This window comes from Corvus kubaryi, unplaced genomic scaffold (genome assembly GCF_017639235.1).
Source record: "Corvus kubaryi isolate FWS band 111438036 unplaced genomic scaffold, C.kubaryi_AGA036_p1.0 37334, whole genome shotgun sequence".
In the NCBI taxonomy this organism is placed as follows: Eukaryota; Metazoa; Chordata; class Aves; order Passeriformes; family Corvidae; genus Corvus; species Corvus kubaryi.
The window spans coordinates 11,959,095-11,976,740 of NW_024581108.1; the positions used below are offsets into that span (position 1 = coordinate 11,959,095).

At 43.4% G+C, this 17,646-nt stretch overlaps 1 protein-coding gene across 3 annotated transcripts in view; it reads left to right on the plus strand.

Moving 5' to 3' along the window:
* Positions 1–17,646, plus strand: part of DDAH1 (dimethylarginine dimethylaminohydrolase 1) — a 97,060-nt gene that overhangs the window by 72,272 nt on the left and 7,142 nt on the right. For all 3 annotated transcript variants that reach the window (XM_042030296.1, XM_042030297.1, XM_042030295.1), the window contains 3 exons: positions 7,181–7,280; positions 8,346–8,419; positions 9,006–9,125. In XM_042030296.1, the coding sequence (XP_041886230.1) occupies positions 7,181–7,280; positions 8,346–8,419; positions 9,006–9,125 (294 nt within the window). The remainder of the gene's footprint in view (positions 1–7,180; positions 7,281–8,345; positions 8,420–9,005; positions 9,126–17,646) is intronic.

A 17,646-nucleotide genomic window follows, 5' to 3' on the forward strand; every position in this document is an offset into this window, starting at 1 on the left:
CCAGGTACATCAGCACATCCCTTGAGACTGTTTCAGTAGTAGGGCAGTAAGTGGGTTTGGATCCATAATTAGCAGTGTGTGGGCAGTAACAAATGGGGTCATTATCTCTGCGGCCCTTTCTGAACTTTGTGGTTCATAAAACCCCAAAACTCTGCCAGAAACTGCACCTGCTTGGCGCAAGCTTTGGTTAAGCATGAAACTGTCTCAGAGCTGCAATCTAGAAGCATTAGTGTGGGATCTGTGTATCAGGAGAAACTAACAAGTTGTCTTCTCCTTGAGGATACAGCTTGGGAGTACCTTGTTGTTCTTTCTTGTCCCTCCTGTGGCCTTGTTTGATGAAAAATGGTTGAGCATTGAGGACAAACTGTGCTGGCTGTGTGCTGTTTGGTATTCTGGCACAGCCACTGAGCCACTAGAGCCTGATTGATGCTACTGTGCAACTGCCCCACCCTCTGGGAAAGGGCCTGACCTTGGACCTTCATGTTGGCAGAGTGGCAGGGTATGATCAGCTGAAACTCCAAACAACTTTTCCTGGGTGTTGTGATGTTCAGCCTGGTTTGGTGAAGTCATGCTCAGATTACTCAGAACTGAGCAGTCCGGATGTGATTTGTGTGGGTGTCTTGGGAACACCATATCCACCCATGTCATCCAGGAGCATGCTGCTGAGCAGCTGGCGATCCACTCTGGGACCAGGCTGCTGCTGGTCTCTACCTTTTCTCCCCTTCTCAAAAGAGGCAGTGGGATGGACACAAAGACCTTCTGTGGGTGAAAAGGGAGATTGATTGCCAAAGCAAATCTGTCAGCTGGCAGAGGTGGGAATGGCAGGTACAGAATGTCCTTACCAGGGTGTGCTGGTAGCTGTTTGTAGGACAGAGGTAACCTTTTTTGTCTTGCACTTGACACACTCTTACTGCATGACCTTCATTGAGTAGCAGTGATGGAGTGTCTTGGTCTTCTGCTGTTTTCCTGATGACTTTTCAAGAGCCAGGGCCCTATCTGGTATCAACACTGGAAGCGTGAGTTAGAAACTCTACCACAACCCATATCCTACAAATTTCTGAGATCAATATGCACAAGGGTGTGTATCTGACCTACTTAAAGCAAGAAAACAACCAGTAGTGGGTTTTTCTTCTCAAAACCCCTCAAAACTATTACAGCACTGCTTTATTTTCTTTGAAGCCTGTGCAAGTGCAGAAGGGCAGTGCTTATCATCGAAAGGAGACAGACTTCCCTCATGTCCAAATGGAGCAGATTCAGGCAGGCAAGAACCTGGACAGTGACCAACACTGGTATCTGGTTTTGCAAAACTGAAGTCTACCCTTTCCTGGCCCCGGATTTGTCCATCTCTATTTATAGCCTTTACTCAGAACCTTGCTGAAAAATGTATTATATGTTGACAGTGGCACTTTGTGAACTCAGAGCTAATGGCTCCAGAAATAATCACCTTTGAGATTATAGTCTAACTTTTGCATTTGTCAGGTCTGACATTTGCTTTGCACAGCTATGAGTGACTGTTAAAACACAATGAAGTAAAGTCTGAAATGCAGTATTTGTGATTTAACAAGCTGGAGAAATAGGTGGTGGATGTAAACTTTCAGGAGACAGTGCAGTAGTGTGTCTTGGACTGAGAGCCCTTTTTGTTAGAGCTGTGGTTGGTCTCTGGAGAGCAGAGCTGTGAGCATGTAGAGCTGGCTTAGAAACCTCATTTTGTCTCTGGGTCATTGGATGGTCTTGTGCCCTCCGAATCTCTCTGCATCCTTTCATTTAAGACGGGGCTGGAGGCATCTTCCCCCTTTCACCAAGAGCTTGGAGACAAAGGCAGATGGGTCATTGCAGTCATTAGAAGATGCCTGATTTGGTACCATCCACAGCTTCTGCCAAGCCCCAGCTGTGCCCTGCCCATGGGGCGTTTTGGGAGCCTGAGTGGCGCCTCGCCCGTGGCTCCACCACCCAGCTCTGGCACCCCAGGGGAAAAGCTGCCCTGCTCTTGGCAGGTGTGAGATGGTGGCTTGCAAAATCATTTTCCTGTTTCCACTGTCTTTAGGAAAGATAATTTCTTTCTTACTGTCAATAACATAAATCCTGTAATATGGTTAGTGCACAGGAGACCAGTAAATAATTAAGGAAGCAGCCTATGTTTAGAGTGCATCAAGTACTAATATAGAGAAGGAAAAAATCCCTGCACATCAGTTACAGTAATTGGTGGAAGGCACCAGTCCAAAGGGTAATGAGCTCCATTTTTAAAGCACAAGGAAATTAGATTTTTATAAATGTCAAATGCAGTTATTGTCCTCCTTCCTTGAAACAGAGCTGAGCTGGCTGGAGCCCATTGTCTCTCAATCAGCTTTGCTATGGATTAGACACATCCTGTCTCACACCAGGAATGTGCTTATTAGAAAAATATCCCTGCACAAAGCATACAAGCTTTAACACTCAACCCATGTACTAATGGATACATGTACAATAAAACCCAGTATCGTGTTACAAACCTTAAGCTGACCTGAGATAATAAGATACAGAAATCTGAAAGGATACAGATGAGTGCTCTCTTTGTGTGCAACAATTTTGACTACCTGGGATTTTAGTTTTCAAATAAAGGAGATAAAGTGAGGGAAGGTGACTTTTCCTCTTGGCTGCTTAATAAAAAAAGCAAGCAGTAAGTCTTCTTCAAAGTGACAATGCTTGTAATCAGGTTGTGTCCAAATATTTTGTGTATTTTACTGGTGTCTCCTGGGTAGCTGGGGTTTCACAGAGGACTTTGTTGACCCACTGTTTTTCAGTTCTTTCCTGGAAAAAAAAGCAAGAGGTGGTTATTTGTTTATACATCAAAGCTAGCTCTGTGAATTAGTCTTTCATTCATAATGAATGAAAATGTTGCCAATATGTGTTAAGACACCACACTTCAGAAAATGGCTATCAGTTATTTGGGGAGAGTAAAATGTGAGGAGAATAGAGGGCTTTGTAAAATAACCCCCTTTCCTACATCCCATTTTTAAACATCTTACTTGAGGGTAACAATCACTTGTCCATCTTTAGCTAGAGATTGTATCTTTTTTCCTCTCTGTAGGAGAAAGTAGCACAATCCTTCATGATGTGGGAGGGTTTTAAGGATGGAGCCAAGCTTTAGATTCCCTCTTGCAATGATGAGATACAGATCCAGGCTATTTGTGTGACCCATCCTAACCCAACTCTGAATGCTGCAACTGCTTTTTCCAAAGCGGTAGTGTGTCAAACACATTCCATGGACATGCTGTGTTGGACACCCTGCTCAGGACTGCTGCAGGATGGCTTCAGAGATAGTACAGTGGGGATCATGCGAGTCTGTGCTGTCCCCTGTTTCCTCTAGGAAATTCAGCAGATGGGCTATTCAGTCCTAGTTTGTTTTTCTGGAATCTGTTATTTACAAGTGTGGTTCTTTATGGTTTTTTTCAGTTGCCTTTTTAATAATGTCAAGTTTTCCCTCCAGTCTTCTTCATCTCAGCTTGTGCTTTTTTCATTTCTGCTTCAACTGTGATTGAAGCTTCTGGTGTTGCCTGTAGGGGGAAAAAAAAAGAGTAACTTGAGACTTCTATTTTACACAAGCAAGGGATATTGAAAGATATTCCTAGCATGCACGCATCAGCAGACATGTGAACAGCACTTCCCAATTAAAACTATAAGAATTTCTACTAGTTCTTAAAGTCCTTGCTAAACAGTGGTCCATAGCTTGAATCCATTAACACCCATCATGGAAAAGTGATCCAGCTATTTATATGGCAGCCATTTTATTTATTTAAATTTGGTTTTGTAAGCTAAAATGAACCCAACTGTTGGAGGAAAACAACGTGAGGATCTTACAAATATCTTTAAAGCCTCAGACACAATGAAGCAAATTAAACTAGTTTTCTGTGACTTTGGACAACTTTTAGTTCTGATAATTTTCCTTAATGTCTGTGCTACAGCTGCATCAACCCCTGTAAATTAAATAAAGAAACAATTCAAGGCATCTCTGATGTAGCCTGGTAGTTAAATGGTAATCAGCAGCTGGTGATTAAAACATCCATATGACTCAAATCACAAATCCAAAGTCAGCATTTACATTCCACTAGCCTCATTAGCTAGGCACTTTAGTTAATTGGTTCTCCAGTGCAAGTGTTACTAGTTGGCCATTCTGGCCCAGGGATGTGAAGTGCTGCTGCCTCCCTGCCTGCCCTTCCCTGGGGAGCTCGTGCTGCCCTTGCTTGCTGCAGTGGTGTCTCTTCTCAGCCTGGTTTGCAATGCTCAGGTGAAAGCAGGTTTCCCACTTGCTAAAGGGAGCTCACACCCACATTGGTGACTGGTGTGTGTTTCATCACAGCAATTGCTGCCCATTCCTGGTCCCTTTAGGTCTTCAGGAAGCCTTGGGGCTTGAGCCTGCCTTGAGCCTTCACATGAGGCACCTTCATGTAGTGTCTGCAGGCTGCCCAGGTTTTACACCTCTTTGCTCTCTCAGATGTTGTTTTGTGGTCCAGAGAAGCTTTTGTGTCTCCCCACAGAATGTGGGTATGGTAGTCCTCTGCCACAGTAACATCCACCGCTCTGCTGATGCTTCTACTTCTGGAGACGTGGTCAGGGAGGAGGGCAGGAGTGGTCTGGGGAGAGGGTGCATGGCAGGGACAGCCACTGGCTTGATTTCTGCTGCAAGCCCAGAAAACTTATGTTGGGAGCACCTGCTCAGCAGCACATCTCCTAAAAGGGCTTTCTCTTCTTGATGTTTTGGCTTTGGAAGCTGCTGGAGGTCACAGATTAACTGGAGATAGGTGACCATGCAACAGGCTGGGTGAACCTGGTTTTTCTTGCCACTTGGCCTTCTGCCTTAATCCCACCTGATGGTTTTATTTATTTATTCTAACTGCCTGTGACTGGTGTCCCAATTGTGAGTTTGCTTGTCCGCCTCATGTTGGCACAAAAGAGTGAATCTGTGTGTTCTTGGAGTGGAACCCTGCTTTTATAATGCTGCATCTCCATTACTCCATATTAAACAATTGTTTTTTTCTTTGGAGTCTGTTGACTCTTACGCGTGTACCACCTGCACAGTAAAACCCACTGGGCTTCACAGACAAAAGAAATCATTCTGCTATAAGCATACAGATGTTATAAAATGTTGTCATGTTTGTGCAACAGCACTTTTCCAATATTACCTCAGCTGTTCCCCATTTATTTTTAAAACACCACATGGGTCCAATCCTCATTATAAACCTAATTTTAAAGAGTGCTGGAGATACAGCAACAAGACTAAGAAAGATGAAGCCTTTCTACTAAGCCTGGAGACTCTCGAGTGCCAGGTTTCTGCCTGAAGTCATTTTAGCATCAGGTGAAAGAGGAGCAAAAAAGAAGTGTTAATTGTAAAAGGCATGCTGCAGGCTCATTCCAGGCTGCATGCCAAAGCCTTAGATGGTCTTTTGTGTGGAGAGGATGAATCCCTTGGTATCAGAAACCCCTGGATACAGTTCTGAGTTGCAGTATAACCCATCAGAGTTCTCCAGGTGGCACAAAGAGCTGCCTTTGTCCTTCACAGGTCTAAACTGAGGCACCTACTTTTAGCAGTGTGCTTGTTCAGGGTTTTTTCTCTCAAGTGTCTGCAGAGTGAGAAGATGCTAGAGAAGAAAAACTTCCAGAGAGCAGATCAGGCTTGGATAAGGTGCTGCTCCCAGTGTATTCCATGCAGACGTACATCACCTGTCCTGACAGCCCATGGGGACCTGCTCTTGCCTTTTGAGCCTGGGCTTCAGGATTAATGGGATGACTCACAAATGCCACATTGCTGAGTCATGGAAAATGGGCAGGAAAAGGCAGCTTAGGTGGATCATGTCTGTCCCCTTCTTTATTCCCTGAAGCAGCACTACTTTTAGGAAGGTATGTCAGCCAAACTGTGTGCTGCTATTGCTCTGAGGCTGCCACAGCAAGTGTGAAGGACTAGTCACCATCATATGTCCTTCCTCTGCTGTGGCAGGTGTAGTTTGGCAGAGCTGAGGAGTAGGGCTGCTAGAATTGCTTCTGTTGTTGTATAGTGCTGTAAGTATAGTGCTGACTAGTATTGTGTCACCTGTTTTAGCTTCCTGTGTTTTTTCTAGAAGTGCTTAATTTAGCACTTTAAATAAATAAGTGACCTGTGGGATATGCAAAAATCTAACAGGAGTTCGCTGTGTTTTCCATGTTCATTAATGCTTTCTGGGCACCTCTAGTTAACCATGATGAGGAAGTTTCACTGAATGTGAAGATGCTGCTTGTGTGGGATCCAGTTCACAGGTTTCTGACATTCTGCAAGTTACAGGTTCACGCTTTTGTTGCGTGGTTGGTTGTGTGTAGGTGCTTCTTTTGGCTTACAAGGGATGACAGTGATGTTGTTTGAACATAGAGAGTGTTGGCCCCTGTTCTGGATGGCCAGTGATGGGAGCCTCTACAGAAACAGATTCTGCTTTAGGCATCCTCAGCAGCCCTTACTGGGAAAGAAGGAACCTACTGTAGCTGCATTCCCTGCTCCTAATACAAGCCTCTTTCAGCAGGAAACAGGCTCTGACTTCCAGCCGTGTGTGTGGCTCTCTACAGCAAGCAGTAAGCCCCACAATGCATAGGCATGAAATGTCTTGTAATTCTGAAGCAAGGTAGCTTGAGCATGCAAGGAGAGCTAGTGCCTAGTAAAATTGCAAAGCCATAAGGAATCTGAATGTTTACTGGCTAGGAGTTTTTTTTTTTTCCCTGCTGACTGAAGATGGGCTCGTGGTAGAACTGCAACCTCCATGTCTGGCAGAACCACCTCTTGTGTCTGAGCACAGTGAAAGGAATGCACCTCACTCCTCTGCTGGTGCTTTTTCTGGCCCAAATCCAAGGAACAGGATTTAGAAGAGGATATTACTGTGCAGAGGGACTGGACTTAATTTGTGCTTTGGGCCCCTCATCTGTCCCCCCGAATGCTGTGTGGCTCCTGTGCAAAGATAAGAGCCTAATCTCTGCCACTTGCCAACCCATCACCTCCAGACCACAGAGGCCTCTGAAGAGAGGTGGGGAACTGTGATGGGCAGGGCCACAAAGGACCCTGCCATCCATCTTGCTAAAGGTACATCAAAAGGCTTCAATTCTTACTAATTATATGTATTTCTGGCAGGTTTTTAAAATTTTTTTCAACAGTACAATATGTCCTTAATAACTTTCTTTTAAACAGGTTGAAGCCATGAAGAGAGTTCTAGAAAGTCTCAACCTTAATATAGTTGAGATGGTGGATGAAAACGCAACCTTGGATGGTGGAGACGTCTTATTTACAGGTATAATGGTAGTGAATTTGGTGTTTACATGTTCTGACTGCCTTTAAGGCTGTATGTCATTTGACACCAGCATAATAAAATGTCGTTCCTGTGGTTTGTCGAATTGGTTGTTTACTAAATGTCACAAAGGCAGCTGAGAGATGAGTTCTCAGTGCAACCCTCAATGTGCTGCCTAATACCTGAATAAATGGAGCAGCAGTACACACACTACAAAGAACAGCACTGTGCATACAGATTTTATTTTAGCTTGTAAAGTGCCAATAACAAAAATGCTTTCAATAGTCAGCTGTCTGGGGCTGTTTCATATTTCTTATTACAAGCAGCTAACATTCACCAGACTCGTTTTCAGGACTTGTAAAAGCTTGATGGAGACAATTGTCACTAGTTCAAGGACTTAAATGCAAAAAAATGCATTTTTAGTTTATCAATAAAGTGGTGGAGTTGCCTGTCATATGTCATGAGCCAGACACCTTACATGCATGGTTGACTTCAAAGATGAAGATACTGCCTGTGTTTTTTGTGTCATTAAACCCATTAGGCATTTTCTCACATCGGCTGCACACAGCATCGCTCCCTGCCTGTGCTGAATGAGCCTGTTTGTTTTGATCAGCATCACAGTAGCCTGGCTGCTTGCCTTAGCTCACCACAGGGAAAGAGGCAGACCAGGAAGGAAGGCCTTTCTAAGGCAGTGCAGATCCGGCACTGATTTTCTCTGGTGCTGGAGGATGCCGGTGATTGCAGATCTGCCTTGAGACCAGAGGAAATCTCAGAGGGAGAGTGAAATGGTCAATCAGTGGTATACTAATCCAGCCCAGCTGTTGTCTTTCCTGACCCAATGACCACTGCAGAGATTTAGAAGAGGAAGCTATTTATGCTTCTGCTGAAATGTGTCTTCTGGAAAAAGATTAATTGCTTTAGATTATCAGCTCACAATTGCAGGTTGCATTCTTTTATGTTGAATTTTCAGTTTAACTACTCATCTTGAGAAAAGAAATATAGAAGATGAAAATACATGAAAGATTGCTTCAGAATGTCTCTAAAGCTGGTCTGCTTTTTTCATTCCAGGCAGAGAATTTTTCGTAGGTCTTTCCAGGCGGACAAATCAACGTGGTGCAGAAATTCTGGCTGACACATTTAAGGTTTGTAGATTCATTCATGCCACAGGAAATACAAGCTGTCATTCACTGCACTAATTTAGTAATTGTAGTGGCCAAGATGTTTGTCATACTCATGTACTTTATTTAAGACCTGATTAAAAAAACCCCAAAGGTACAAGTTGCTGAAAAGGTTTGAGCATCTTGTAAAGTAGTAGATACCGAAGTTGGATCTGAAATGTGAGATTGCTGCATAAAAATCAGTTGGATAGTGGGAGGCTGTTATTTTTTGAGAGCACATAAACACATTCTTCATATTCTCATCTATCAGCCCGGTGTTCTTTCTGCTGGTCCCTGGAGAGGTTTTATGTACAAACTGTTTAATTAAGCTTTTTAATGTATTTCTTTATAGTCGCAACAATAGTAGTATTTGAAACATGTTCTGGATTTTATGCCAGTCTCCAGACAAGACAAGCTGGTCCAGAGGAGAGTGTCATACTTAAACAGTTGACACTGTGCCCTGAGGTTGAAAATTTGCAGAGAGTAAAATTAATTACGGAATGCCTCCATATAATTATGGAACTAGGACACTTTAAAAATATTTATAGCACCATTCTTTACTCCCATACAGGATTATGCTGTCTCCACAGTCCCTGTTCATGATTCTTTGCATCTGAAGAGCTTTTGCAGCATGGCTGGACCAAACTTGATTGCTATCGGATCAAGTGAAGCTGCACAGAAAGCCCTGAAGGTAAAGTACATAAGAAAAGAATCTAAACAGCAGTCTCTTTCTGGTCTTTTTCTAATATCTGCTTAAGGATGCTGGAATTTTAAAATACATACAGATCAGTGAAAGAGGGAGCAAGAAGTACACGTTAGGGTCTCCTGTGTGTGCAAACCATAAAAAATGTCTATATCAGGCAAGACCATGGTGATGCTAATTTAACTTTAGTTATCTTAAGGAAATAAATGGATTATGCAGGTTGTTATTCACAGCTTTGTAGACTGAAAATGTGATAATTTGGTATTAGAAGGGAGGAAGGAGATATAATCAGACCAGTGGAGATATTTAGTTCAGATGTTGCCATGAGGAAACTTGTCTTTTAGAATTCACAGAGGGGAAGTAATTGTTCTGTCATGAAGAAGGAGGGAGAGGCCCTACACTTATATAGAGTGTTTATAAACACGAGCAAAATTCAACTACAATACTTGTTGCTCAGTGCTGCGATTTGAACTTGAGCCAGGGCTAATCTGAGAACTCATCAGTTTGATTAAACCCTTCTGCACAGCTTGGCTAATCATGTTGCAGTGCCAAAATCATGTTTGCAGTAACCAAAAATATTTTTTGTCTAAGTTGATCAAATATTGCTGGTAACTACCCATCAAGTAAACACCAGCATTAATCAAGGTACCGTAATAAGCAGATACATTTTTAAAAGAACATGGTAATTAGCAAGATACTCTAGCAATCTCTGATTGTTGGTGGATATATTTTTAAAAATAAATCAACTCTGTCAGTTTTCAGTGTGTTTCTCTGCACTGGACACTGAGCAGCACGTTTGCATGTGTCTGAGGATAATGTTTGCTCACACCCTGCCACCTGAGGTTGGGAGTCTGGCCTGGAGCAGGGTTTTGTCCCATAGCACGTGCTGCTCTCATGCTCCTAGAGAGCTGACAGGTTACATCAGGCAGCCATGTCACAGCAACATTTGGAGTTACACAGAACATGTTCCAGTGAGTTGGATCTGGCTGTTTCTCCAGGAGTCTAAACCTCTTCAGAGAAATTATTGGCAAACAAATGGGTAAACTGTCTGTCTTGGAAATGATGGCACTTGCAGCGCTGCTCATCACCAGCTTACCCTAACATTTGAATTCTTGCTTTTTGACAATGTATTTGTTTACTTGCCTCCAAAACAAAAAAAAATTCAGTTGGCAGTCAGCTTCTTGTAGTCTTGTGGAAACGCAAGTGCGAGAGGATCTTTGAGGCACTGACACTTGGAATTAAAAGCTGCTCCCTGGATTTCAGCAGTTCAGCTGAGCTGTAGCAGTGCTGTCAGCTGTTCTGTTACCCCGCAGAGTCTGTGGCAGTACAGTCCCCGGAGCTTCTGCTGAGTCCATTGCCTGGCACAGCCCAACATGCCACTCCTTTATTGGAATAGCTTGTTATTTTAAACCCCTCCTTCATGTTGCCATTTTTCATGACTGGAAATGCAGTCATACAAGCAAGATGATTGACCTGTCTTTAACCATCTCTGGTAATTGAGTTGTTTTCACATGTCACGTTAGGCAACTGCTGCAAGTGAGCTGTCTACATCATGCTATGCTAATATTTTACATTTAAAATAGGATTTAGCTTCTTACTAACAATCTTGTTTGAAATAGAAATTTTTCTTGATTGTTCTTACCGGTGCAACTTATGTATCCTTACAATACTTTAAAAACAAAAAAAGAAATTACATCTGGTGCTCACATATGGCCAAGTGCAATTGATCGTGAGTTCAGTGCAGTATGTGTAATGTGAAGCACTGCAAGTAAGCTGGGAAATGAATCCACAGAGTTTAGGATAATAGACCACATGCTAGAAGCAGATAATAAATCAGAAATGACATTTTAACCATTAAATCCTCTTCAGGTTCTGGCAAGTGTAGTGTATTTATTTGGACTGCAGCTGAAAAGTGGCACTTGAGGAAACTTGGTGAAAGAAAGAGACAGATTAAGTGCAGAAAGTACTGGGGCCTCTGGTGACTATCACATCTGAAACTTTAACTTCCCTCTGCTGTTTTCAGCATGCATTTAATTCCTTCTTGTAGTTAAACCTGTTTATAATTCCGTACATGTAATCCACATTTGAACATTGGCCATGGCTATTGAGACAATGAAGCCTGGGATTATTTTTCAGTTCCCTTGGTGAGGCCAGGATTTCCTATAAATATGTCACCTTTGGGCTCTGATCCTGCACTGTCAGAGTTGCTGATCTTTATTGTGAGTGTGACAGTGCCAGTCCCAGTGTAGGGAGGTGATGTGGCAGTGCTGCAGGTGAACACTCTGCACCACTTTTTCCCCAACAAGGGACACAGCCCTGGGGTCTTGTTGGGACAGCAGAAGAACAGGAACTGGCCCGGGACTTAATCCAGTTCAGGTTCCAGTAGCAAAAGCAAAAGCTAGGCAAGGTGATGAAGGGAACTGTTGCACACTCCTTTCTGTATTCTCTTGCTCTATACTAAATCCAGAAAAGCCACATTTGTGGCTGTTGGTATTGCTTGATACAGAGCACAATTTCCCTCCACTTTGTGATGAGGGAAGGCTTGGACAGCAACAGATGATTGTGGACACAGTCCTTGATCAAACCATCTCTGTCACCCTTTGGATAACTCAATAGTAATCCCAAAGGATCTGAGGGTTGCACGTGTTGTTCCTGGCTTTGACAAGCTCAACTATTCCCTTGCAAGCAGTATGGATTGTATTTGTAGCAAGTTCCTACTAATAAAGTTCTTCTCTCACCTGTTTAGAAATGAGTCTGTCCTTTGGGTAGGCTCTGATAGCAGGCATTGACCAAAATCTATAGTACAGATATATCTACAGTAGTGCAGGACCAGCCCCAGGGTCTCCCCACAGGGCTCATAGAGAAAGCCTTGGTGTGACCCCACTGATCTGGGGTAATGCAGGGTGTCTGGGGATTGGTGATGGATCTTGGAAGGGAGGGCACTCATCCCACCATATGGCCTGAGCTCAATCCTGCAGTCAGCTGAGTCTGGCATAATCACTCTGAGACCTGGAATAATGGAGTGGCATGTGAAACGTGGGATTTCAGCTGGTCATTTGAGAGGAGTGGATGCTAATTACAGAGGCAGTGTGGCTGTGGAAGATGTCAGGACTGAGCCAGTCAGGGTGCAAGGCAGAGCAGGTGATGCAGCTGATTGTGTAACCCCTCGTGTCCCCTCACAGACTTGGCCCAGCAGGACCCAGAGCAGTGGTGACATCTGCACTTTGATGCTGGTCCTTGGTATCCTGGAGTCCAGCCTCATTATTCAATGGGATTTCTTTATGGTCAGGAGTGTGTTGAAGTATCTGCAGTAGTGCAGTGACATGACTTTAGCAAATACCTTTCTTTTTTCCTCCTGCTTTCAATAAAAGCTTGGACATGATCGTCCTGCCTTGTTCTTGACTCTCTCATTCAATATCTTCTGTTGGGAGTGGAGCTGCTCATTCATCCCCTAAATTATTCCCTGGAGGACGCTATTGCTAATGCAGTTGTTTTGACAGTGGTCAAGGGAGGCTTATCAAAACTGCATCGTAAGGATAAAATAGAAAGGAGTCTCTTTTGGGTAACTGGGCCCTTGGTCTGTATCCAAGCTCTGATCAGAGCAGAGCTTTTAAAGACTTGAGCACAAGGAGTTGTTCTCACATTGGCAGTTGCCCCCATTCCTTTGATTAAATGCCTTTTGTTCTTACTCCATCTTGTGTAACTGAAGTCTCTGCAATGTGCCAGCTTTGAAGAGCTGAGTACTGTTTCCCTGCATGAGAGGAGGGTTACAGTGCCTGGATAAAGCAGAGGGGTTCCCAGCTCCGCCACAGAAGTACCTCCAGAACAGACACCTAAGGGAAAACTTCATCTCTCTGGTGTTCTTAGAAAACAGCCTGTACTGCCATGCAGCAGGAAAAGGCTCAGCTAAATCTGCTCTTCCTGTTCTCTGTGTAGTAACTGTCTTTTCTAGTAATGCACAAGTTTGCATGAAAACATTATCTTTCCTTCCTTAAGAATTCATCATTTGTGCCTCTGCTTATTCCCCACATGAAGTCATAATCCTCTATTTATGCTATCACAATGGGTTGCTGTGGAAATCACTACTATTATTAATAACTCAAAGAAGATGACATCAGGTAGGGAATTAGCAGAAAGTGCAGATGAATGCTGATTTTTTTGTAATGCAGGAACGAAGAAAGGTTAGGGAAATACAAAGAACCATTGAGAACTTTCCCCTTAAAGCTAAACATTAAAAAATGAGACTGCTTTTCTCAGCCTTGTAGATAGGAAAATTAATCAATTTATAAAATTCTATGCACTTTTCTTTATCTCCTTCTGATTCTTCATTGCTTTATGAGTTAGGAGTACACATCATCTCAGAGGGTGTAGGTCTTCATTGAGTGCCAGATTACCTCTTACCTTAAAAAGTCAACTAGTTGTGTTTTAATTTATTTTAGATGTTGTAATAGACACTGCACTTATCTGAGTGTTAGTGCTGTTCAGTTTGCATATGTGCAGAAGAATCTAGTCTTTTGGAAGATAAAGACTCAAAAGTATATATTTATAGACTAGAGGTTATTGTATTAATCAGTTTAGTTTGTTTGTTTGTTTGTTTTTAAAGGGTGAGGAAAGTGTTCCTTTCAATACATGTTTTTCCTCACCAGTAAGGCTGCCAGCCTCAGGAGCTGGCTCAGAGGCTGACTGAGAAGATGTCATTTGCCTTGCGTAAATGGGGACTCATGTTTCTATTCCTTTGCTTCTTTTTTTTCCCTTTGACTATTCTCTCCCTGGGTTCCTGTTCCAAAAGACAGGATGTTCGTGCTCTCGCCTTCTCGACTGAAAACAACAGCCCACGTAATCCACTTCCTTTTGTCCTTCTCAGGTCATGCTTTCCCTTTGCAGTGGTCATTGGCAGAGCTGGCAGGCAGGTGACAGTGTGGCCATGAGGGCTGGTGGCTCGGGGGCAGAGCAGTGCAGGTGTGCACATGAACAACACTCAGTGCCCATCACATCTGTGGTGATGCAAAAGGCATCGTGCGCCAGGAAAAGCCAAGGAGCAGGGTGGGAGATGTTGCTTAAAAAAACTCTTCCTTCTGGAATACATGACTGGGAGGGTGCAGCAGGGAGGCAAAGCCCAAAGCCCAGCTGCTGAGACCGTGGGTGGTAGGTGGAAATTAAAGCAACACTCTGGCTGTGTATGGACTAAGAAGTTTGGCGTACTGACCATGGCAGACCGGGGCACTGCTGGCTTCACAGAGATCTTGAATGTAGTTTGCATCTGTAGGTCTGTGCTGTCCTATCCTGTATCTCTATCAGACTTTAGGTACCTGACAGGAAGGCTCAGATCATTCTCCTTTGATTTATGCTGCTCAAAGTGGCTGTGATGTCCCCTTCCTACTGAGTCTACTACTCTGTTGTCTCTCCTGCCTGTCTGCATGTCAGGGGGGACGCTCCTCATAGATCTCGATATTCCAGCAAGGTCCCTGGCTTTTCCAGCTCTGCTCTTCTGTCCCCTCTGGTCAGCCTAGCCAAGTGTTTCATGGTCACTGCTGTGTTTCAAGGAAATTCTGAGAAGCTGCTGAGTCCCTGCTCAAGCCATGTGGCACTGTGGCACAGCTCACCAGCCCCACTCTGTCCTGCATTTTCTTGTGTTGAACCCAAAGGCTGCTGCTTTCTCTCTCCAGTGCCAATTGTTTCTCTAAATATGAAGAAATGAGGAAGGAATTTAGAGGACAGGCAGGGCAATAAAACAGTGCATGAATTTCAGTTTAAGTGTAAAGTGATGTGCAGCAGGGACAGAGAGAATAACAATTCTGAATGTTACTCTGATGTTGCTCTGAACATCACACATGAAATAATGTGCTCTGACTGATCATTACTGCAGAAATGAGATCCTGGGCTTGTTGAAATTTCTAGCTCAGCTGAAAACCAAACAGAGAATGTCATTATGCCACTGATAAAGCTGTGGCGCATCAGCATGTTGTCTCTGGTGTGCTTTTTGCATGCACAGGCCCTTCATTTCAAAAAAGGTAAAGTATAACTGGAAAGATTCAGAAAAGTTCAGTAAGGAGTGACAGATGCCTGGACAGCTTGCCTAAGGAGACAAACTAAGCAAGCTATGGCTATAACCTGGAAAAAAGACAACTAAGATGGGATCATAGATGCCTAGAAAGTCAGGAATGATGTGGAAAAGGTGACCGGGGATCAATTGTTCACTGTCTCTTCCAGTGCAAGAACCAGGGGAGCTCTAAAAGTATGTAAAGATAAGCTCTAAAGGGGCGGGTTCAAAAACAGGAAGGAAAAGAAATGTTTCCTTGCACAAGACCTGTCTGAACTCTGTAGCTACCTTGCTACGTGTTCAGAAGCAAACTGGGCAGACCCCTGGGCCTAGGACAGTGCTGAGCTGGTATCACTCTATGACAGCTGATGAGTTGATGTTCCTGGAAACCATGTACCAAATCTTGGTCACCTCCAGTCCCTATCTTGAGATGCAAAAGTGGGTATCATCACCTCTCACCTGAGGCTGGAGACACCCCACCATGCAGCACTAAAAAAGAAGCTCTTCCAGGTGCTCCAAGGATTTTAAAAAAGCAGATTTGGCAGTCAGCAGTATTTTCCAGGTAGCAAGCACTAATTTACCTTTCTCAGCCATCCCTCCAGATGGCAATGCACTGGCCAGGTGCCTGTCCTCATCTCTTGCCTTTGTTGTGTAAGGGCATAGACCTGATGTTGTTCCCAGACAAGCAGTCTTTCCTCCAAGCAGAAAAGAAACATGTTGTCCTTCCAAACTCTCATCCAGCCTGGGGGAACGTGACTGCCTATTGCTGTTATTCTTCTCATCAGTTTTAGTTGCCCTGCACCACAAAAATACTTCATTTTTGTCATCATAGGCAAAACCTTGATGTAGTTTAATCTTTTCTCACACCTTTCATTCTCTTGGATCCCAGGCCAAAGGCCGCTTAAGCATCAGCACAAAACAGGCTAAAGTTCAATGTGCTTGGAAAGAAGCAAAAGAGATGGGATAGAAAAAATATCTTAAATAGTTTGACATGACTAGTTTTCTTTGAAGAATATTTTGACTTGAAGGATTTAAGAAAAGATAGCTGAAAGCTGGTGAGGGAATGATCCCGTGGGTGTAGGGTTACATGCATTCAACTTGAGCTTAGATTTGATTTTTCTTTTAAATGTTAGGGGTCAGAAGAAAAGGGGTAATCAATATAAACATCAAACCCTGGAAATCTTGGCTTCTGCTTCTCTGTCAGCATCACATAGGCATTTTTAAGTGTGGTGTTCAACGCCTTGTTAGCAAGAGGAACATTCAGTATATGTTTGGTTTTGCTTGTGGGGAGTTGGAGATGGAAATGTGCATTGCAGGTGGGTTTGGTCGCTCTCTGTCCTGCAGCAATCTGGATGTGAGTAGGTCTCAGAGTGAGTAGGCAGCAGGGCCTAGACTGGGGCCTTCCTCATGGAGGGGGGAAAATTTGTAGCTAGGCTTGGCCTCTTTTAAAAGTGCATGCAGTCATCTTAGCTCTGTCAGTGATAATAGTCCCAAAAAGCATACACATTTTTCCTTCATGCATAATGCTGCTTCATAGTTAGGATTATTTAGCTTATCCATTACCTCAGTTGTCTGAGGACACACTGTAAAAAAAACTATAGAGAAGGCATTTTAGGCTATGTGAATGACTTCAACATAAGGAAAGCATGACTAAGGGCTGAGAGAATGTGCAGTGAAAATTACCCTCCTTAGGCTGAAGAAAATTCCCAGAAAAACTAGGCACGCGGGAAATGCCTGGCTCTTAACGTAGCTGGTTGTACAACATTTGTGGACAGAAAGCCAGCCCTCTATAAATGCATCTTATTTTGGGATGTATCTGATAGAAAATACAATCAAAGGACCTTGCTTTTATCTCCTTTTCTCTGCCCTGGAGTCAATCTGGCCAGGCACATGTACTTAATGACTTCACATAATAGAAATATAGAAAACCACAAGGGTCTGTAAAGTACTGTGATTGTGTCATATTGGTGCATTTCTGCTGCATCCAGAGCCTCCCTGTGGGGCAGGTTTGGGGTGTTATTGCCTGGGCACTCTCTCAAATAAGTGATTTTTAAAATTTTAAAAGTGGTTTTTAAAATTTTACTGCAACAGTCAGGCATAGTTATAATAGCGATGAAAGCTTGCAAATATGATTTGCCTTTCATCTTAAGAGCTGAGGAAGAGAGTAATCTTGTATTGTCAAACCTCCAGTTACTAATAAAAGCTTTCTTGTGGTGTTTTTCCAGCTAGCTGAGATCCGAGTCCCACTGTCACAGCTGTCCCCTGAAACTCCTGTGCTGCTTTGTCTCACTGTCTCACTCAGGGTTTCTCATTTGTTTCTGAACTAATTCAGCCACCATTTGTGTGTTTTTTAATATTGAAAACAATCCTCTTAACGTGCCCTTTAGCATCATCTCCCAGGCTTCCCAAAGCCGGTCCTTGAGGCACTAGAGCCCTGCCACTTGTCCTTTATTTCTGCTTGCTGCTGCA